The 23,334-nt window shown below is 45.4% G+C and overlaps 1 protein-coding gene across 1 annotated transcript in view; it reads left to right on the plus strand.

Annotated features, from left to right (window-relative positions):
- USH1C (USH1 protein network component harmonin) overlaps positions 1-23,334 on the plus strand; it is a 170,729-nt gene that overhangs the window by 114,542 nt on the left and 32,853 nt on the right. Inside the window, 7 exon segments of the mRNA XM_075326472.1 lie at positions 3,575-4,120; positions 4,629-4,685; positions 5,227-5,346; positions 6,126-6,146; positions 6,148-6,189; positions 8,047-8,088; positions 9,275-9,328. Of these exon segments, the coding sequence (XP_075182587.1) occupies positions 3,575-4,120; positions 4,629-4,685; positions 5,227-5,346; positions 6,126-6,146; positions 6,148-6,189; positions 8,047-8,088; positions 9,275-9,328 (882 nt within the window).

Raw genomic sequence — 23,334 nt, forward strand, 5'->3', positions numbered from 1 at the left:
TGGAGAACAGGAGGGGTCCAAGAACTAAACCTTGGGGGACACCAACAGATAGGGGGTGAGATGAGGAGGTGGTGTGAGAATGAGACGCTGAAAGTCATTGGTGACTTTAGGTAGAGCAGTTTCAGTGGAGTGATACGGTCGGAAGCCAGATTGTAACCGATCAAAGAGGGAACAGGAGGAGAGGTGGGAGGACAGTTCAAGATGAACATGCTGTTCCAGTAGTTTTGATGCATAGGGAAGAAAGGATATGGGGCGGTAGCTAGACACAGAGGATGGGTCAAGGGAGGACTTTGAGGATGGGTTTGATGGAGGCATGTTTAAAGCATAAACGGAATACACCAGTTGTTAGTAATAGGTTGAAGAGATGGGTTAGGGTCGGGATGAGGACTGCGGTGATGGGGATGAGGTGCGACCGGAGCAGGTCAAGTACACAGGTGGTGAGATGTGATCTTGAGAGTAGAGGGGAAAGCTTATCTTCTGTCATGGTGGAGAAGCTGGATTGGGAGGAAGAGTGCTGAGTGGTTGTGAGGAGGGGCTGTGGTGATTGTGGGCCAAAGCTTGCTCTGTTGTCAATCTTCTACTTGAAGAAATAGGCAAAGTCTTCAGCTGAGATAAGAGAAGAGGGAGGTGGTGCCGGGGGACCGAGGAGAGTGTTGAAAGTATTGAATAGCTGTTTAGGGTTGTGAGATAGGGAGGATATGAGGGATGAGAAGTAGGTTTGTTTTGCAGCAGTCAGTGCAGACTTGAAAGTGGTGAGGGACTGTTTGTATGTGATGAAGTTCTCGATGGAATGAGACCTTTTCCATCTGCGCTCAGCAATCCTGGAAGCCCGTCACAGTTTTTTAACACTAGAAGTCCCAGAGAGGGGTCATTTAATATTTCTACCTTTTGGAACCCAGAGACAGGTTGAATGACCTGAAGGATTTTAGCTAACATCCTATAATCACCGTCTTTTGTTCTGTAATTAAGGCCATTACTGTCGCACCACAGGAGGTTGTTGTTTTCCATTGAGTTTAGCCATTTAGTTTCTAGTTAGTTCTATTCAGTTTATCATCAGTCATTTGACCCTCTTTAGGGACTTCAGGGGGGAGCTCGAAATTTCTGGAACTTCTAGTGTTAAGGCCCAGTCACACACAATGACTTATCAGCGATCCCGAAAACGATGCGACCTGATAGGGATCGCTGGTAAGTCGCTGGGAGGTCGCTGGTGAGATGTCACACAGTCAGACCTTACCAACGATGCAGGAACAATACAGGTCGCAGTAGCGACCTGTATAATGATCTCAGCAGTCACTGTGACCCTGTCACACCATGTCAAACACAGCGATGTGTCCTGCCCAGCAGTAGCCACCTGTATAACGATCTCGGCAGTCACTGTGACCCTGTCACACAGTGTCAAACACAGCGATGCCTCCTGCCCAGCAGGACATCGCCTTTGAAGAAAATGGCCTGGACCATTCTGCAACGACTAGCGATCTCATAGCAGGGGCCTGATCTCTGGTAGATGTCACACATAACAAGATCGCTAACGGGATCGCTACTGCGTCAAGGAAACCGTGCCACAGCTGCGATCTCGCTAGCGATCTCATGTGTGACGGGACCTTTAGTCTGGCTCATATGCCAGGGTTGTCTGTTGATTATACAGGTTTTGGTAAGTGTGACGGGGGCGGCCGATTCCAGAGCTTCAGAGATTGTGTTCTTATATGAAGTGGCAGCATCTGCATCGTGTAAAGAAGCAATGTCTGCGAGAGGGAGAGGGGACTAAAACAGTGAATACAAATCAAGGTGCTTGAGATTTCTGCGAGGGTGTGAAAGTTTGTGGAGGGGGGGTTGTGTACTTGGAGAAGAGAGGGAAGAGAACGTTAGTAGGTTCTGGTCGGACAGCAGGAGTAGGGAGTTTGAAAAGTTGGAACAGAGGCGAGTGAAGATGAGGTTCAGCCTTTGGTCATTTTTGTGAGTAGCTGCAGAGGAGCATTAGGTGAGGCCAAAAGAGGAAGTGAGTGTTAAAAATTTAGAGATAGATGAGTGGGAAGTGTCAATAGGGATGTTAAAGTGATGGTGAGGATGTCTGTGGAAAGGAAATGTAGCAGCCAGGTGGTGAGGTGGTCGAGAAAGGTGGTGGCCAGCCCTGGGGGGCAGTAAATGACAGCCTGTTCGAGGTTGGAATATATGCACCTCAAAAGAGGGGACAGTAACGGAGGGTGGGAGTGGGGTGAATGAGCAGTTATCGAACAGGAGAAAACCAACTCCTCCACCATGCTTGTTACTGAGGCGGGTTGTGTGAGAGAAATAGGAACCACCATAAGAAAGTGCAACAGAAGAGGCTGCGTCAGAGGGGGCGAGCCGGGAGAGGCTGCGTCAGAGGGGGCGAGCCGGGAGAGGCTGCGTCAGAGGGGGGCGAGCCGGGAGAGGCTGCGTCAGAGGGGGCGAGCCGGGAGAGGCAGCGTCAGAGGGGGCGAGCCGGGAGAGGCAGCGTCAGAGGGGGCGAGCCGGGAGAGGCAGCGTCAGAGGGGGCGAGCCTGGAGAGGCAGCGTCAGAGGGGGCGAGCCGGGAGAGGCTGCGTTAGAGGGGGTGAGCCGGGAGAGGCTGTGCCAGAGAGGGTGAGCCAGGAGAGGCTGTGCCAGATGGGGCGAGCCGGGAGAGGCAGCGTCAGAGGGGGTGAGCCGGGAGAGGCTGTGCCAGAGGGGGTGAGCCGGGAGAGGCTGTGCCAGAGGGGGTGAGCCGGGAGAGGCTGTGCCAGAGGGGGTGAGCCGGGAGAGGCAGCGTCAGAGGGGGTGAGCCGGGAGAGGCTGTGCCAGAGGGGGTGAGCCGGGAGAGGCTGCGTCAGAGGGGGTGAGCCAGGTTTCTGTAATGAAAAGATCATGAAGGTAGGAGAGTTTTTATTTTATTGCAAACAGAGCGAGTGTTCCAAAGGGCTTCTGTTAGAGGAACTGGAGGAGCGGGGGCTGGGGGAATGGTATTGGGTTAGATCATGTATGGGGGTTATAAGTGACTGTGGGGATGTGGTGAGGAGGGCCAGGAGGGAGAGATGACCAGTTCATTACTGGGTTTAGGGATCAGAGGGGTAAGTAGAAAGTGAAAAGAAAGAAACATTGTTTACAGTGACTATGCATCAAGTCACCTTCCGGTCCCTTCCAGCCCAATTCTGGCCTAATTCATTATAGTACACTTATAGATCCACACTTAGGTGCACACATTGACCGGTGTCAGCCGACAATATGGGGCAAATATATAGTGTTAGAAAAGCACTCAGGTGGTCACAGAAAGGGGGCTGGTACTCTTCCTGATTAGTTACATCAAAGCTGAGCCCAGATGTAAGAAGCATAGGCAGAGATCACAGGGGGTCATAAAGAGAAGGGGGGATCATGGAGTGGTCAGTTAGACATACCAGATAGACAAACGCCGCAAACACAAGGGAAGTCAGATCATGGGAAAGAGGAGTGGTTGTCAGACAAACTTGTGAAAAGAGCAGACACGATGGAATATAGGTTGTATATGTGTATATTGTGTATAGATGCAATGATTTGTGTATTTTGTGCTTCTCCACTTATACATTGTTGTCTGTTTTGACCAGGCAGCAGGGGCCCAGGGACGCCCACCGGTTGCTGCAGGGGCCCAGGGACGCCCACCGGTTGCTGCAGGGGCCCAGGGACGCCCACCAGTTGCTGCTTCTCCCCCTCCAGCTGTCCCCGCTGCCGGCTCAGTGCATAGATTTGTTGGAGGCCTCCAGCTTCACACTACAGATCTGGATGATGACCCTTTAGAGGACAACAGTCGCCCTGTGAAACGTCCAGCTCCTCCACCACCATCACTGCACCAGGTGTCTACGGCTGCACCGCACCAAGTTGCATCCCCCAACATCACAATGATGAGGAGGAGCGCCCCACCAGTGCCAGCACTCCTCTCCAGAACACCACCAATTCAGCCAACATGGATGCACCTTCCCTCTCCTGTACCTCCTCCTTCAGGACAACGACCAACACCACGGCCGCCACCTTCCCCGAGGCCACCACCATCCCCACGGCCACCACCGCCCTTCTCTGAAGAACTAAAGCAGTACAGAGGAAGAAGAGCTCTAAGGTCTTCCAACCCCGAACCGGCCTACCCCCCCAGCCCAAAGGTCAGTTCTTCATGGAAGTTCGGTGGACTGGGATCAGGCAGCATGAGAAGAACAAAACAGATGAACCAAGAGAATAACTAGTCACAAATGGTGAACGAGAGCAGTGATGCATGCGGTTCCGGGGAAGAAAAGTGTAGTGCAATTACACTGGCGAGCAATTGGTGTGATCATATGAATAGTGCGTGATGTGGAGTGATGTATGAATGGCGGACGACACAGGGTGTTGTATGAATGGCGGACGGCACGTGGTGACGTATGAATGGCGGACAGTGCGGGGTGATGTATGAATGGCGGACTGTGCGGGGTGACGTATGAATGGCGGACGGCGCGGGGTGACGTATGAATGGCGGACGGCGCGGGGTGACGTATGAATGGCGGACGGTGTGGGGTGACGTATGAATGGCGGACGGCGCGGGGGTGATGTATATGTCACAGTCTATATATTAGAGAGGTGATGGCGGCCATGTTGATCTGATTTTAGTTTCTCTGGTTATATGTGATGCTGCAGATCGTGAGGAACTTATCAAACGTCAGTAAGATCTCGTCCTCCTCCAGCAGCCCTCTGGTAAGTGGGGGCTGGCAGCCATGTTCGGGGTGCAGAGGTTTGAGGTGTGTGGGGGGCTGGTGGCCATGTTCGGGGTTGCAGAAGTTTGCGGTGTGTGGGGGCTGGTGGCCACGTTCGGGGGTGCAGAGGTTTGCGGTGTGTGTGGGGCTGGTGGCCATGTTCGGGGTGCAGAGGTTTGCGGTGTGTGGGGGGCTGGCGGCCATGTTCGGGGTGCAGAGGTTTGCGGTGTGTGGGGGGCTGGCGGCCATGTTCGGGGGGCAGAGGTTTGCGGTGTGTGGGGGGCTGGCGGCCATGTTCGGGGGGCAGAGGTTTGCAGTGTGTTTGGGGTTTGTGGGGGGCTGGCAGCCATGTTTGGGGGGAGGAAGGTTTGTGGTGTGTTTGGGGAATGTCGGGGGCTGGCGGCCATGTTCTGGGGGCAGAGGTTTGCGGTGTGTTTGGGGTATGTGGGGGATGGCGGCCATGTTCGCTGGGGGCAGAGTTTGCGGTGTGTTTGGCTCCAGTTCAGATGTTGCTTCTTTTTCCTTTGCTGCATTGGCTGTAGCATTTTGCCCCTAGTCCTCCTTCCCAGCGCCGTCCAGTTGCGCCCATCCCCTCTAAACCAGTCATGTTGCCTCCAGATGCCAACTTCATTCTCAGACCGGCAGTGAAACCGGATCATCTGGTGAGTTCCTGGGGTCCGTGGGGATGTGTTCTTTTTTAGCTGGATTATGGGATGGGGCCTCTTCCCTCTGGTTATACATAATTTTATCCTCCACAGCTCACATTCCCATCCCCCTGCCTTCAGGTTTCCCTTACTTCCATGTGTAAGCCTATACATGCCATATCCCCATACCACAGAGGTTTATTCCAGATTATTACCCCATTTCTGACCTAGGACAGGCGATCATCTGTTTTTCACATCAGCACCAGAGTCTCATTAAGAGCAGGCGTTGGCCCCCTAATTCCGTACGCTCCCTGTCCGTCCTGCCAGCCTCGGTCCTTCAGTGTATATATTTGTCCCGTGAGACTCCCATATCTGATTCTTACCGTATCTCCCTACTTACCTATCCACATTGAATGTTCAGTATCTGTATCCCTGATGAATGCTCTCGCCGGAGCCGAAACATTGGACAATTTCTTGTGAACGTTTTTGTTTGGACTCTTGAATAAAGACACAAGTCTACTACTCGTCTTTTTCACTGGTGCCGAAGTTTTACATTTTTGTGCTATTTTTTTACTTCTGATCACCTATCCAGCTGTCGAGCTGAGCCTAACCTTCCTTCTGAGGAAACGTAATGACTTTCGGATGCCTACAAGTCAGATGTTCTCGTGTAGTCACATGATTGATGTAGAGCGGATTGTTGGTGGATTGCAGCCTCGGCCGTGCACGGGGTCACAGTCCCTTCCTCAGGGTAGATATTAGAAGTCTATAATCGTCCCTGTAATGTTTCTGTTCTGCAGCAACCGGAGATGCTAAAGCGAAATGGTCGTCTACAACTCGTCCTTCCGATTAAACAAGCGACAAGTAATACCTCTGGGTGCCATGACCCTTCCCCTTTGTCTTCTGGGTGCTGTGATCTTTTCTTCTTTTCCTCTGTCTTACAAGAGTGTCAAATATAAGTTTTAAATTGTCTCTCCAGCAAAGGAGACAAACTCTAGCGCAGCGCCACCTATTGGAAGTAGCGATCCTAAAAGTCAAATGTGGATTTTTAACAATCCTTTGCATATGACCTAGGATATATAAGCCAGATCAGAATCCCAATTTGCAGACACAGTGTTTCGGGGTGCTTGCCCCTCGTCAAATATAGGTTTTGGCATACAGGGACAATATTTTTTGCCTTATGCAATTTATGATAGTACCTTCCTTCCCCCACTCGGTATTCCTGTGTACCTCGCTTGCTTCCACCTTTTTCTTTCTTGTGTGTTTTTTCTCTTCTCCCTCCCTTGTTCTGTCTTCCCCAGATGCCTTGGTCTCTTCTCTTTTTCGCTGTCTTTCTGAGAGCGCTGCTCTCCTCCCTTTTTCCGTTTGTCTTCCCAGGTGTCTTCTCTCCGTCGCACTGTCCTTCTAAGTGCCGTGCCTTGTTCTCTTCCCTCTCTCACTCTTTCTTCTTCCCCTGTTCCATGGTTTTTTTTTTTTCCACTCTTGCCCTTTCTTCCTGGGTTCCCTGTTCTTTTCCCTCTCTTGCTCTTCCTTCCCAGGTTCCCTGTTCTTTTCCCTCTCTTGCTCTTCCTTCCCAGGTTCCCTGTTCTTTTCCCTCTTTTGCTCTTTCTTCCCGAGTGCCCTATTCTCTTTCCTCTCTCGTGCTTCCTTCCCCGGTTCCCTGTTCTCTTTCCTCTCTCGTGCTTCCTTCCCCGGTTCCCTGTTCTCTTTCCTCTCTCGTGCTTCCTTCCCCGGTTCCCTGTTCTTTTCCCTCTATTGCTCTTCCTTCCCAGGTTCCCTGTTCTTTTCCCTCTCTTGCGCTTTCTTCCGAGTGCCCTGTTCTCTTTCCTCTCTTGCTCTTTCTTCCACGGTTCCCTGTTATTTTCCCTCTCTTGCTCTTTCTTCCACGGTTCCCTGTTCTTTCCTCTTGCTCTTTCTTCCTGGGTGCCGTGTTCTCTTCCCTCCCTCGCTCTTTCTTCCCCATTGCCCTGTTCTCTTTCCTCTCTCGTGCTTTCTTCCCCGATGCTCTGCTTTCTTCCCCGTTGCCCTGCATTCTTCCCAGGTGCCCTGTTCTTTCTTGGTTTTTCTTCCCCGGTGCTCTGCTTTCTTCCCCGATGCTCTGCTTTCTTCCCCGGTGCTCTGCTTTCTTCCCGTTGCCCTGCATTCTTCCCAGGTGCCCTGTTCTTTCTTGGTTTTTCTTCCCCGGTGCTCTGCTTTCTTCCCCGGTGCTCTGCTTTCTTCCCCGTTGCCCTGCATTCTTCCCAGGTGCCCTGTTCTTTCTTGGTTTTTCTTCCCCGGTGCTCTGCTTTCTTTCTTCCCCGGTGCTCTGCTTTCTTTCCTGGTGCCCTGTTATTTTTCTCTTTGCTGGTTTTTCTTCCCTTGAGCTCTGCTTTCTTCCCCCGCTTTGTGCTTTCGTCCCCAGAGCTCTGCTTTCTTCCTTCTTCAGCCATTGCACTGAATCTTTCTAGTTCTTGTCTTCATAGTTGTAGATGATGTTGGTGATCGGAGCTCAAATCAACCAATCAGTGCTCAGCTTTCCTTCCTGACCTCTTGTGCCAGTAAATGTCTTTGTGTGTTGTGGTTGTTCCTCTGAGACTCTGGGTGCGGCCTATATTGAGCCCGGTCTCCCACCATTATTAAGCATGTTACATGTTTAGGCTCTCGGCTGTCGGGTGTTTCACCTTCCCCTCCCCCGCTCTTCGGATTCTCTGCCCTAATGATGGTTTGTCTCCTTCTATTGAGGGATTTCAGAAGTATGTGGAGGACTTTGACCCCTACACAATGGTGAGTGTGAGAGATTCTTCCAGTATGGTGTATACTGTGGGAATAGTGATCACATGGCTCAACCCGAAGCAATCGTCTACATCCCCGGTCTGTATAGTAACATGTCGGACGCCCCCCCCCCCCCCCCCCGGGTCTGTAGTAACATGTCGGACGCCCCCCCCCCCACGGGTCTGTAGTAACATGTCGGACGCCCCCCCCCCCCGGTCTGTAGTAACATGTCGGACGCCCCCCACCCCCCCGGTCTGTAGTAGCATGTCGGACGCCCCCCCCCCTTCCCCGGTCTGTAGTAACATGTCGGACGTTCCCCCCCCGGTCTGTAGTAGTCCGTCGGTTGTGTCCCTCCCCGGTGTGTAGAAACCCATCGGGCGCCCCCCCCCGGTGTGTAGAAACCCGTCGGACGCCCCCCCCCCGGTGTGTAGTAACACGTCGGACGCCCCCCCCCCGGTGTGTAGTAACACGTCGGACGCCCCCCCCCCCGGTGTGTAGTAACACGTCGGACGCCCCCCCCCGGTGTGTAGTAACACGTCGGACGCCCCCCCCGGTGTGTAGTAACACGTCGGAAGCCCCCCCCGGTGTGTAGTAACACGTCGGAAGCTCCCCCGGTGTGTAGTAACACGTCAGACGCCCCCCCCCGGTGTGTAGTAACACGTCGGAAGCCCCCCCCGGTGTGTAGTAACACGTCGGACGCCCCCCCCCCCCGGTGTGTAGTAACACGTCGGACGCCCCCCCCGGTGTGTAGTAACACGTCGGACGCCCCCCCCCGGTGTGTAGTAACACGTCGGAAGCCCCCCCCGGTGTGTAGTAACACGTCGGAAGCTCCCCCGGTGTGTAGTAACACGTCAGACGCCCCCCCCGGTGTGTAGTAACACGTCGGAAGCCCCACCGGTGTGTAGTAACACGTCGGACGCCCCCCCCCCCCGGTGTGTAGTAACACGTCGGACGCCCCCCCCGGTGTGTAGTAACACGTCGGACGCCCCCCCCCGGTGTGTAGTAACACGTCGGAAGCCCCCCCCGGTGTGTAGTAACACGTCGGAAGCTCCCCCGGTGTGTAGTAACACGTCAGACGCCCCCCCCGGTGTGTAGTAACACGTCGGAAGCCCCCCCGGTGTGTAGTAACACGTCGGACGCCCCACCCAGTGTGTAATAATAATCTGTCTGATAAATTTTTCTTTTTTTTTTTTCTCAGTTCACCACGGAGCAGATCGCAGAGAAAGATGTCCGTCAGCTGAGAATAAAAAAGGTGAAACGATCAATCTTTGCTTTTCATGTTCACGGTTACAATAAGCCAGCATATTTTTAGGAACATACAGTGCCTTGCGAAAGTATTCGGCCCCTTGAATTTTTCAACCTTTTCCCACATTTCAGGCTTCAAACATAAATATAAAATGTGAATGTTCTGGAGAAGAATCAACAACAAGTGACACAATTGTGAAGAGGAAGGAAATTTATTGCTTATTTTAAACTTTTATTAAAAATAAATAACTGAAAATTGGTGCGTGCAATATTATTCATCCCCTTTACTGTCAGTGCAGAAACTCCCTCCAGAAGGTGATTGAGGGTCTCTGAATGATCCAATGTTGTCCTAAATGACTGATGATGATGAATATAAGCCCCTGTGTGTAATCAAGTCTCCGTATAATGCCCCTGCTCTGTGATAGTATCAGGGTTCTGTGTAAAGCGCAGAGAGCATCATGAAGACCAAGGAACACAACAGGCAGGTCCGTGATACTGTTGTGGAGAAGCTTAAAGCCGGATTTGGTTACAAATAGATTTCCACAACTTTAAACATCCCAAGAAGCACTGTGCAAGCGATCATATTGAAATGGAAGGAGAATCACACTGCAAATCTACCAAGACCCGGCCGTCCATCCAAACTTTCATCTCACACAAGGAGAAGACTGATCAGAGACGCAGCCAAGAGGCCCATGATCCCTCTGGATGATCTGCAGAGATCTACAGCTGAGGTGGGAGAGTCTGTCCATAGCACAACAATCAGCCGTACACTGCACAAATCTGCCTTTATGGAAGAGTGAACAAGAGAGCTGTGGACAAACAAGCGCAAATAGGGTCTTACCCAACAAAATGTAGGGAGGGGAGGGGGGAGTAATACTACTCACCAGATGTGGTTGTGAGAGTCACAACCACTATTTCAGCATAAATAATCGATCCACGGCTGCAGCCACCCAGTGGCAGATAACAGAAGACAATAGAGGGGTGTTTGATGCCGCGCCAAAAGATCACTTGCTCAGATAGTCAGACCAATGTCACTTTATTTTCATCCAGGTCTACGCGTTTCAGGAGCACCTGCTCCCTTCCTCAGGACCGTCAGTATACAAATAACATCAAATCTGTCTCACAGAAGATCAGACATACAATAAATAGTCATAGTGACGTCATAGGGCCATCCCTCTAAAGAAAAAAACAGGCGGGAACGAGGTGCCACGTTGTCAGTTATGACGTGTTAAACAGATTTTGTGGATATATACAAAAAACATAACATTTAGAACAGTAGAAAGATCGTAAACATAGACATCTCTCATAGAAAAAGAAACCAATGAAAAAACCAAAAAAAACAAAAAAACAAGAATAAAGCACACAAATTGTGTATCAAAAAAGTATACATCAACGTACGAAAAACCGTTGATTCACAATTGATAATGCAAATACTGAAAGTGGAATACACCGGGATCAAACCCGGGGTGGTAAGGGCGCAAAGGAATATACCAATAGGTGTGTGTTGAATTAAATATCGAGGGGGAAACACTGTAATAGTGTGTGTCGCCACCCAGGAGTGCACGGTTTTAATCAAAAAAAGAGGGGTTGTGATTTACTATATCAGCACAAAGTGCAGGTGATCTCGTGGAAACAAGCAGACAAGGAAAAAACCCAGGAGGGATTCTACAGGAATCAAGATTCAAGACCGCAGTTTACTATCGGGCAGAAGCGTGGGAAAAAAACGAACCACGCATGCGTCCCAGGTCTGTGCTGGGAACCGAAGGTTAAACAAGTTCAAGACCGTGGGAAAAAACTCATAGCGCATGCGCGATCATAGAAAACACCCAGCACTCGCCTAGGACAGCGAAAAAAAGGGGGACAGCATAGAACTAGGAAAAAAACCCGGCACCCGTACAGGACCAGGGCATACCCTAGGAAGCTTATAATGAGCAAAAATATAGAATTAGAGAAAAAAATTTTTTTGCGGAAAAACACCAAACAGAAAAGTGAGAACGGTATCAATGCCGGTTATACCGAAAACAGTCACGATCCATATTCAAAAAAAAGGGGGGGTTTTGTGCAATGAGTGAAGGGAAAAAAGTGTATATATATATAAATATATAAATATATAAATATATATAAGTACGGGATAAAGAAGAATGGGAAGGGGTCCTCATAAACCTGACAACAGTAAAACAAACTAAAAGTGAAATAATAGACATGTGAAAATATATATAAATCCGGTCATGTGATAGTGACCACCCTAAGAAAACAATTGGAACCAATTGTTATACGTGCACACAAAGGAGAAACGTCTACAGGATATACACGCATAATCAAAAACACCAAAGAAATAAACATATATAACACTGCATATGTGTAAAGGTAGAATCAAAGGTTCAAATAACCGACGGTAAGAGGAAGAAATAAAAAGTAAGCTAAAACCATCAGACCTGGTCATAAAATCATATAAAACATGCGATTCAACAATTAGGTTGATCATAATGAATAAAAACATACAATTAAAATCAAAATAAATATATATATATATATATATATATATGCACTTAAAAAAAATATATATATATATATATAAAACAATAAGTAAAAAAATATATTATATAAAACAGAGGAGGTGGTATTCAATATAAACCACTGAAACCACAATAAAAATATAAGTGAAATAAAAGTGAAATAAAATAGGTAGTACTCCTCATACAACACTAAAACACAATAAAATTATCAATGAAATAGATCCGTCACCTCATTTAAGCCCCGAGGTTTAAGGGTATTGAGCCTATAGATCCAATAGGTTTCTTTTCTACCCAGAACTTCCAACCTGTTAGGATTATGTGCAGGTATCTGGTCAATAGGGGTGACTTTTAATTTAATTTTTTTATTATGATAAATGGTAGTATGACGGGACAACCCATGAAGCATGTACCCCACTTTAATGTTATGCCTGTGGGAGTTAATTCTGTTATGCAGGGCTTGAATCGTTCTCCCTACATAACGCTTCCCACAGTCGCACTCAATCAAATAAATGACATGGTCCGATTGACAATTCAGATGACTCTGTATCGGAAAATCCATATCCCCCGAGTCAGATCCAAAGGAGACTCTACCATGTTGGATAGATTTGCAGCACAAACAATTTTTGGTCAGGCATCTATACGACCCGGAAGGTTTATTAGTATTGATATTATTATTAATAGTGCTGGAGGAACTCTTCAGTCTGCTCGGGGCTAGCTGATTCTTTAGGTTGGAGGCCCTGCGAAAAGTGATTCCAGGATGAGTGGGTAAAACATCTTTGAGGAAAGGGTCATTGCGTAATATAGACCAATGTTTCTTTAATATCCCTCTGATGGCATCTCCATCACTACTAAACGTCGTTATGAAATTGGAAGCAAAATTATCCTTGGGGACAGATTTACCATCTAAATCAGCAGCTGCAGGGGGAGGGGCACCCTGCCCCTGACGTCTATTATCCTGATACGCTTTTTTTAAAACAGTCAAAGGGTATTTTTTATATAAAAATCTCTCTTTTAAAACCAAAGATTGCTCCTTGAAATCATTGTCTAATGTACAATTTCTCCTGATCCTTTGGTACTGATTTTTAGGAATGTTAAGTAACCACTTATCAAAGTGATTACTACTAAAATCAATATATCCATTGCAATCCACTTTCTTAAAAAAGGTTTTTGTCAGGATGGAGCCTTCAGTATGAGAAATGGTCAGATCCAGAAAATTAATAGAAGTCTGATCCACAGTGGGTGAAAATCTCAAACCCCAGGTATTATTCTCTATACCCTCTAAGAAAGGAGCGAGATTGTTCTCAATATTGTCCCAAATAATGAATAGGTCGTCTATATACCTCTTATAAACGACCACATGTTTGAATAGTTCAGAAGAATAAATAAACAATGTTTCAAAAAGCCCCATAACCAGATTCGCAAATGTAGGTGCTGCTTTTGAACCCATGGCCACGCCACAGCACTGGTGATAGATCCTGTCTTGGAAAGTAAAAAAGTTATTTCTGGAAATAAATTCCATACTATCAAGAATGAACTTTTTTTGCTCAGTAGGTAAACGATCATCCATCTCTAAGTATTGCCTAAAACATTCAAGACCAAGGTCGTGGGGGATATTCGTATACAGAGAGGCGACGTCAAGGGTCAAGAAAAGAAACGAATCCTTCCATACAATGTTTTTCAAAACATTTATAAGTTGAGGAGAATCTCTGAGGTAGCTTCTCAAATTAAAAACATGAGTCCTCATGATAGAATCGACGTAAGCCGCCATATTCTCAGTGAGTGCCCCAATCCCTGAGATGATGGGCCTCCCAGGGGGATTAGTCAAGCTCTTATGTATCTTAGGGAGGTGGTAGTAAAATGCCAATTTTGGGTTTTTGACATCCAAAAACTTGAATTCATCTTTATTGAGGACCCCTGATTCAGAGGCTCCCTTGATTAGGGTATGATACCTGGAAATAGAATCCTGATATAGTGACATCTCCACTACCTCATAATGTGCACTGTTGGACAACATCCTTAAGGCCTCCTGGACATAACTGCTTTTGTCTTGTAAGACAATACCCCCTCCTTTATCAGCACTGCGAATAACCAAATCAGTATTATTTTTCAGGGAAGAAAGGGCCATTTTTTCCTCTCTGGATAGGTTAGTTTTAGTAGTATTACTTATTTTAGTATTCTACTAAAACTAACCTATCCAGAGAGGAAAAAATGGCCCTTTCTTCCCTGAAGAAAAATAATACTGATTTGGTTATTCGCAGTGCTGATAAAGGAGGGGGTATTGTCTTACAAGACAAAAGCAGTTATGTCCAGGAGGCCTTAAGGATGTTGTCCAACAGTGCACATTATGAGGTAGTGGAGATGTCACTATATCAGGATTCTATTTCCAGGTATCATACCCTAATCAAGGGAGCCTCTGAATCAGGGGTCCTCAATAAAGATGAATTCAAGTTTTTGGATGTCAAAAACCCAAAATTGGCATTTTACTACCACCTCCCTAAGATGCATAAGAGCTTGACTAATCCCCCTGGGAGGCCCATCATCTCAGGGATTGGGGCACTCACTGAGAATATGGCGGCTTACGTCGATTCTATCATGAGGACTCATGTTTTTAATTTGAGAAGCTACCTCAGAGATTCTCCTCAACTTATAAATGTTTTGAAAAACATTGTATGGAAGGATTCGTTTCTTTTCTTGACCCTTGACGTCGCCTCTCTGTATACGAATATCCCCCACGACCTTGGTCTTGAATGTTTTAGGCAATACTTAGAGATGGATGATCGTTTACCTACTGAGCAAAAAAAGTTCATTCTTGATAGTATGGAATTTATTTCCAGAAATAACTTTTTTACTTTCCAAGACAGGATCTATCACCAGTGCTGTGGCGTGGCCATGGGTTCAAAAGCAGCACCTACATTTGCGAATCTGGTTATGGGGCTTTTTGAAACATTGTTTATTTATTCTTCTGAACTATTCAAACATGTGGTCGTTTATAAGAGGTATATAGACGACCTATTCATTATTTGGGACAATATTGAGAACAATCTCGCTCCTTTCTTAGAGGGTATAGAGAATAATACCTGGGGTTTGAGATTTTCACCCACTGTGGATCAGACTTCTATTAATTTTCTGGATCTGACCATTTCTCATACTGAAGGCTCCATCCTGACAAAAACCTTTTTTAAGAAAGTGGATTGCAATGGATATATTGATTTTAGTAGTAATCACTTTGATAAGTGGTTACTTAACATTCCTAAAAATCAGTACCAAAGGATCAGGAGAAATTGTACATTAGACAATGATTTCAAGGAGCAATCTTTGGTTTTAAAAGAGATATTTTTATATAAAAAATACCCTTTGACTGTTTTAAAAAAAGCGTATCAGGATAATAGACGTCAGGGGCAGGGTGCCCCTCCCCCTGCAGCTGCTGATTTAGATGGTAAATCTGTCCCCAAGGATAATTTTGCTTCCAATTTCATAACGACGTTTAGTAGTGATGGAGATGCCATCAGAGGGATATTAAAGAAACATTGGTCTATATTACGCAATGACCCTTTCCTCAAAGATGTTTTACCCACTCATCCTGGAATCACTTTTCGCAGGGCTTCCAACCTAAAGAATCAGCTAGCCCCGAGCAGACTGAAGAGTTCCTCCAGCACTATTAATAATAATATCAATACTAATAAACCTTCCGGGTCGTATAGATGCCTGACCAAAAATTGTTTGTGCTGCAAATCTATCCAACATGGTAGAGTCTCCTTTGGATCTGACTCGGGGGATATGGATTTTCCGATACAGAGTCATCTGAATTGTCAATCGGACCATGTCATTTATTTGATTGAGTGCGACTGTGGGAAGCGTTATGTAGGGAGAACGATTCAAGCCCTGCATAACAGAATTAACTCCCACAGGCATAACATTAAAGTGGGTTACATGCTTCATGGGTTGTCCCGTCATACTACCATTTATCATAATAAAAAAATTAAATTAAAAGTCACCCCTATTGACCAGATACCTGCACATAATCCTAACAGGTTGGAAGTTCTGGGTAGAAAAGAAACCTATTGGATCTATAGGCTCAATACCCTTAAACCTCGGGGCTTAAATGAGGTGACGGATCTATTTCATTGATAATTTTATTGTGTTTTAGTGTTGTATGAGGAGTACTACCTATTTTATTTCACTTTTATTTCACTTATATTTTTATTGTGGTTTCAGTGGTTTATATTGAATACCACCTCCTCTGTTTTATATAATATATTTTTTTACTTATTGTTTTATATATATATATATATATATTTTTTTTTAAGTGCATATATATATATATTTATTTTGATTTTAATTGTATGTTTTTATTCATTATGATCAACCTAATTGTTGAATCGCATGTTTTATATGATTTTATGACCAGGTCTGATGGTTTTAGCTTACTTTTTATTTCTTCCTCTTACCGTCGGTTATTTGAACCTTTGATTCTACCTTTACACATATGCAGTGTTATATATGTTTATTTCTTTGGTGTTTTTGATTATGCGTGTATATCCTGTAGACGTTTCTCCTTTGTGTGCACGTATAACAATTGGTTCCAATTGTTTTCTTAGGGTGGTCACTATCACATGACCGGATTTATATATATTTTCACATGTCTATTATTTCACTTTTAGTTTGTTTTACTGTTGTCAGGTTTATGAGGACCCCTTCCCATTCTTCTTTATCCCGTACTTATATATATTTATATATTTATATATATATATACACTTTTTTTCCCTTCACTCATTGCACAAAACCCCCCCTTTTTTTTGAATATGGATCGTGACTGTTTTCGGTATAACCGGCATTGATACCGTTCTCACTTTTCTGTTTGGTGTTTTTCCGCAAAAAATTTTTTTTCTCTAATTCTATATTTTTGCTCATTATAAGCGTCCTAGGGTATGCCCTGGTCCTGTACGGCTGCCGGGTTTTTTTCCTAGTTCTATGCTGTCCCCCTTTTTTTCGCTGTCCTAGGCGAGTGCTGGGTGTTTTCTATGATCGCGCATGCGCTATGAGTTTTTTCCCATGGTCTTGAACTTGTTTAACCTTCGGTTCCCAGCACAGACTTGGGACGCATGCGTGGTTCGTTTTTTTCCCACGCTTCTGCCCGATAGTAAACTGCGGTCTTGAATCTTGATTCCTGTAGAATCCCTCCTGGGTTTTTTCCTTGTCTGCTTGTTTCCACGAGATCACCTGCACTTTGTGCTGATATAGTAAATCACAACCCCTCTTTTTTTGATTAAAACCGTGCACTCCTGGGTGGCGACACACACTATTACAGTGTTTCCCCCTCGATATTTAATTCAACACACACCTATTGGTATATTCCTTTGCGCCCTTACCACCCCGGGTTTGATCCCGGTGTATTCCACTTTCAGTATTTGCATTATCAATTGTGAATCAACGGTTTTTCGTACGTTGATGTATACTTTTTTGATACACAATTTGTGTGCTTTATTCTTGTTTTTTTGTTTTTTTTGGTTTTTTCATTGGTTTCTTTTTCTATGAGAGATGTCTATGTTTACGATCTTTCTACTGTTCTAAATGTTATGTTTTTTGTATATATCCACAAAATCTGTTTAACACGTCATAACTGACAACGTGGCACCTCGTTCCCGCCTGTTTTTTTTTTTAGAGGGATGGCCCTATGACGTCACTATGACTATTTATTGTATGTCTGATCTTCTGTGAGACAGATTTGATGTTATTTGTATACTGACGGTCCTGAGGAAGGGAGCAGGTGCTCCTGAAACGCGTAGACCTGGATGAAAATAAAGTGACATTGGTCTGACTATCTGAGCAAGTGATCTTTTGGCGCGGCATCAAACACCCCTCTCTATTGTCTTCTTTTATGGAAGAGTGGCAAGAAGACAGCCATTTCTCAAAGATATCCATAAAAAGTGTCCTTTAACGTTTGCCACAAGCCACCTAGAGACACCAAACATGTGGAAGAAGGTGCTCTGCTCAGAGGAAACCAAAATCACACTATATGGGCACAATGCCAAACGATAAAAGCAACACAGCTCATCACCCTGAACACACCATCCCCACTGTCAAACATGGTGGTAGCAGCATCATGGATTGGGACTGCTTTTCTTCAGCAGGGACAGGGAAGATGGTTAAAATTGATGGAAAGATGGATGGAGCCAAATACAGGACCATTCTTGAAGAAAACCTGTTGGAGTCTGCAAAAGACCTGAGACTGGGACGGAGATTTGTCTTCCAACAAGACAATGATCCCAAACACAAAGCAAAATCTACAATGGAATGGTTCACAAATAACCGTATCCAGGTGTTAGAATGGCCAAGTCACAGTCCAGAACTGAACCCAATCGAGAATCTGTGGAAAGAGCTGAAAACTGCTGTTCACAAACATCTCCATCCAACCTCACTCAGATCCAGCTGTTTACACAGGAAGAATGGGCGAGAATTTCACCTCTCCATGTGCAAAACTGATAGACACAGACCCCAAGAGACTGCAGCTGTAATCGCAGAAAAAGGGGGTGCTACAAAGGATTCACTTACAGGGGATGAATAATATTGCACGCCCCAATTTTCAGTTATTTATTTTTTTACAAAAGTTTAAAATAAGCAATAAATTTCCTTCATCTTCACAATTGTGTCACTTGTTGTAGATATTTCACCAGAACATTAACATTTTATCTTTGTTTGACGCCTGAAATGTGGGAAAAGGTTGAAAAATTCAAGGGGGCCCAATACTTTCACAAGGCACTGTATATATTGTGTGTGTGTGTGTGTGTGTGTGTGTGTGTGTGTGTGTGTGTGTGTGTGTGTGTGTGTGTGTGTGTGTAAAATATATATACACATATACATACAGTGGCATGTAAAAGTTTGGGCACCCCTGGTCAAAATTAGTGTTATTGTGAACACTCAAGCAAGTTGAAGATGAAATGATCTCTAAATGGCATAAAGTTAAAGATCACACATTTCCTTTGCATTTCAAGCAAAAAAAAAAATGTATTCATCTTTTACATTTTAAAAATTACAAAAAGGAAAATGGGCCGATGCAAAAGTTTAAGCACCCTCGGAGATTTGTGTGCTCAGATAACTTTGACTAAGATTTCAGCCCTTATTTAGCCTGTTAGGGTTATAGCTTGTTCACTATCATCATTAGGAAATGCCAGGTGATGCAAATTTCATAGCTTTATAAACACCATGCCTCTTTTAACCTTGTGCCAAAAAAACAGCAGCCATGGCTTCTTCTAGGCAGCTGCCTAGCACTCTGAAAATGGTGGAGGCCCACAAAGCAGGAGAAAGCTATAAGAAGATAGCAAAGTGTTTTCAAGTTGCCCTTTCCTCAGTTTGAAATGTAATTAAGAAATGTCAGTTACGAGGAAGAGTAGAGGTCAAGATAAGGTGCATACTCAGATTGGGCCAGGGTTACTAGTGGGGTGCAACAGGGGTCTGTATTGGGCCCCCTACTATTTAATATATTTATTAATGACCTGGTGGATGGTTTACAGAGTAAAATATCAGTATTTGCAGATGATACAAAACTATGTAAGGTAGTTAACACAAAGGAGGACAGTTTGCAACTACAGATGGATTTGAGTAAATTGGAGAATTGGGCTGAAAAATGGCAGCTGAGGTTTAACACAGATAAGTGTAAGGTTCTGCACATGGGAAGGAGAAACAGATGCTACGATTACTTACTAAATGGGAAACTGCTGGGGAAATCAGACATGGAAAAAGACTTAGGCATCTTAGTCAATAAGAAGCTAAATTGGAGTGCCCAGTGTCAGGCAGCAGCCACCAAAGCAAATAGGGTGATGGGATGCATTAGAAGAGGTCTGGGGGCACGAGATGAAAACATCATTCTCCCTCTGTACAAATCACTCGTCAGACCACACTTGGAGTATTGTGTACAATTTTGGGCACCGGTGCTCAAGAAAGACATTACTGAACTTGAAAGGGTTCAGAGACGGGCAACTAAAATAATAAATGCAGTGGGTGCATTACAATACATGGAAAGGTTATCAAAATTAGGTCTATTTACTCTAGAAAAGAGAAGACTTATGGTTATGTTTAGATGTTATGACAGGGTGTTGATCCAGGGAACTAGTCTGATTGCCGGATGTGGACGAAGGAAGGACATTTTTTTCCCCATTGGAACTTGTTTGCCACATTGGGGGTTTTTTTGCCTTCCTCTGGATCAACATGTTAGGCTACGGGTTGAACTAGATGGACTTAGAGTCTCCCTTCAACCTTAAAAAAACCAAAACTATAACTATAAGGTCTGGAAAACAAAGCAAAATTTCTGTGAGAGCTACTCGTAGGATTGCTAGAGAGGCAAATCAGAACCCCTGACTGACTGCAAAAGACCTTCAGGAAGATTTAGCCGACTCTGGAGTTGTGGTACATTGTTCTACTGTTCAGAGACATCTGCACAAATATGGCCTCATGGAAGAGTCATCTGAAGAAAACCTCGCCTGCATTTTTACCATAAAATTCAGCATCAGAAGTCTGCGAAAGAACATCTAAAGAAGATGATGTATTTTGTAAACAAGTCCTGTGAAGTGATGAGGTTAAAAAAGAACTCTTTGACCACAATGATTGATGTGGAGAAAAAAGGACACAGAATTTCAAGAAAAGAGTATCTCATCAGCAATTAACCATGGGGGTGGATCAATCATGTGGTGGGGTTCTGCTGCAGCCAATGGCATGGAGAACATTTTACGGGTAGAAGAAAGAATGGATTCAATGAAATTTCAACTAATTCTTGATGCAAACACAACGCTATATGTAAAAAAGCTGAAGTTGAAAAGAGGATGGCTTCCACAAATGGATATGATCCTAAACACATGTGAAAATCCGTAATAGACGGCCTCCAAATAAGAATGGATGAAAATCTCTCAAATAAGAATTCAAACGCTCTTGGTTGGCTAAAAAAAGCGTTTATAAGCTATGATACTTGCCAAAGTAGGTGCTACTAGGTACTAACTGTGTAGGGTGCCCAAACTTTTGAATCAACCTATTTTCCATTTTTGCTACTTTAAAAATGCAAAACATGAATGATATATATATATATATATATATATATATATATATATATATATATATATATATATATATATATAATAAAAATACAAAGGAAAGGTGTCATCATTAACTTCAGGCCTTTCAGAGATCATTTCATCTTCAACTTGCTTAGCTGTTCACAATAAGTCATTTTGACTATGGCTGCACAAACCTTTTCATGCCAGTGTGTGTGTGTGTGTGTGTGTGTGTGTGTGTGTGTGTGTGTATGTATGTACAGTGCCTACAAGTAGTATACAACCCCCCGTAGATTTAGCAGGTTTGATAAGATGCAAATAAGTTAGAGCCTGCAAACTTCAAACAAGAGCAGGATTTATTAACAGATGCATAAATCTTACAAACCAACAAGTTTTGTTGCTCAGTTAAATTTTAATAAATTTTCAACATAAAAGTGTGGGTCAATTATTATTCAACCCCTAGGTTTAATATTTTGTGGAATAACCCTTGTTTGCAATTACAGCTAATATTCGTCTTTTATAAGACCTGATCAGGGCGGCACAGGTCTCTGGAGTTATCTTGGCCCACTCCTCCATGCAGATCTTCTCCAAGTTATCTAGGTTCTTTGGGTGTCTCATGTGGACTTTAATCTTGAGCTCCTTCCACAAGTTTTCAATTGGGTTAAGGTCAGGAGACTGACTAGGCCACTGCAACACCTTGATTTTTTCCCTCTTGAACCAGGCCTTGGTTTTCTTGGCTGTGTGCTTTGGGTCGTTGTCTTGTTGGAAGATGAAATGACGACCCATCTTAAGATCCTTGATGGAGGAGCGGAGGTTCTTGGCCAAAATCTCCAGGTAGGCCGTGCTATCCATCTTCCCATGGATGCGGACCAGATGGCCAGGCCCCTTGGCTGAGAAACAGCCCCACAGTATGATGCTGCCACCACCATGCTTGACTGTAGGGATGGTATTCTTGGGGTCGTATGCAGTGCCATCCAGTCTCCAAACGTCACGTGTGTGGTTGGCACCAAAGAACTCGATCTTGGTCTCATCAGACCAGAGAACCTTGAACCAGTCTGTCTCAGAGTCCTCCAAGTGATCATGAGCAAACTGTAGACGAGCCTTGACATGACGCTTTGAAAGTAAAGGTACCTTACGGGCTCGTCTGGAACGGAGACCACTGCGGTGGAGTACGTTACTTATGGTATTGACCGAAACCAATGTCCCCACTGCCATGAGATCTTCCCGGAGCTCCTTCCTTGTTGTCCTTGGGTTAGCCTTGACTCTTCGGACAAGCCTGGCCTCGGCACGGGAGGAAACTTTCAAAAGCTGTCCAGGCCGTGGAAGGCTAACAGTAGTTCCATAAGCCTTCCACTTCCGGATGATGCTCCCAACAGTGGAGACAGGTAGGCCCAACTCCTTGGAAAGGGTTTTGTACCCGTTGCCAGCCTTGTGACCCTCCACGATCTTGTCTCTGATGGCCTTGGAATGCTCCTTTGTCTTTCCCATGTTGACCAAGTATGAGTGCTGTCCACAAGTTTGGGGAGGGTCTTAATTAGTCAGAAAAGGCTGAAAAAAGAGATAATTAATCCAAACATGTGAAGCTCATTGTTCTTTGTGCCTGAAATACTTCTTAATACTTTAGGGGAACCAAACAGAATTCTGGTGGTTTGAGGGGTTGAATAATAAATGACCTCTGAATAAACTTTTCACAATTTTTAAAAAAAAAATAAAAAAAGAAATAACATTCTTTCTTCGGCGCTCCATTGGGAGACCCAGACGATTGGGTGTATAGCTACTGCCTCCGGAGGCCACACAAAGCATTACACTAAAAAGTGTAAGGCCCCTCCCCTTCTGGCTATACACCCCCAGTGGGATCACTGGCTCACCAGTTTTCTGCTTTGTGCGAAGGAGGTCAGACATCCACGCATAGCTCCACTGTTTAGTCAGCAGCAGCTGCTGACTATGTCGGATGGAAGAAAAGTGGGCCCATATGGGGTCCCCAGCATGCTCCCTTCTCACCCCACTTGCGGTTTGTAAGGTTGAGGTACCCATTGCGGGTACGGAGGCTGGAGCCCACATGCTGTTTTCCTTCCCCATCCCCCCTCAGGGCTCTGGGCGAAGTGGGATCTTACCGGTCTCCAGGCACTGAGACCGGGCTCCATCCACAGACCCAGGGAACCTGCTGGATATGGAGCTGAGTATCGTCAGGGACAGGCCCTGCTACATTAAGGTACTCTGTGTCCCCGGGCAAGCGCGCACACACACACCAGCATTGCTGGGAGTGTTAGTGCGCCGGGGGCAACAGCGCGGAGCGCTCGTGCTATTATTCACTACAGCTTTGCTGAGTGACTTTATGTATTGGGAACTGCCGCGCCGGCCGTTGCTGGGTGTTTTTGACATTGTGGCGCGGCTGGGACTTGTGGTGCGCCGGGGACTTCCGCGCTGGCCGTGCACATGGACGGCCGCGCTTATTA

Source organism: Anomaloglossus baeobatrachus, chromosome 10 (assembly GCF_048569485.1).
Source record: "Anomaloglossus baeobatrachus isolate aAnoBae1 chromosome 10, aAnoBae1.hap1, whole genome shotgun sequence".
NCBI classification, from domain to species: domain Eukaryota; kingdom Metazoa; phylum Chordata; class Amphibia; order Anura; family Aromobatidae; genus Anomaloglossus; species Anomaloglossus baeobatrachus.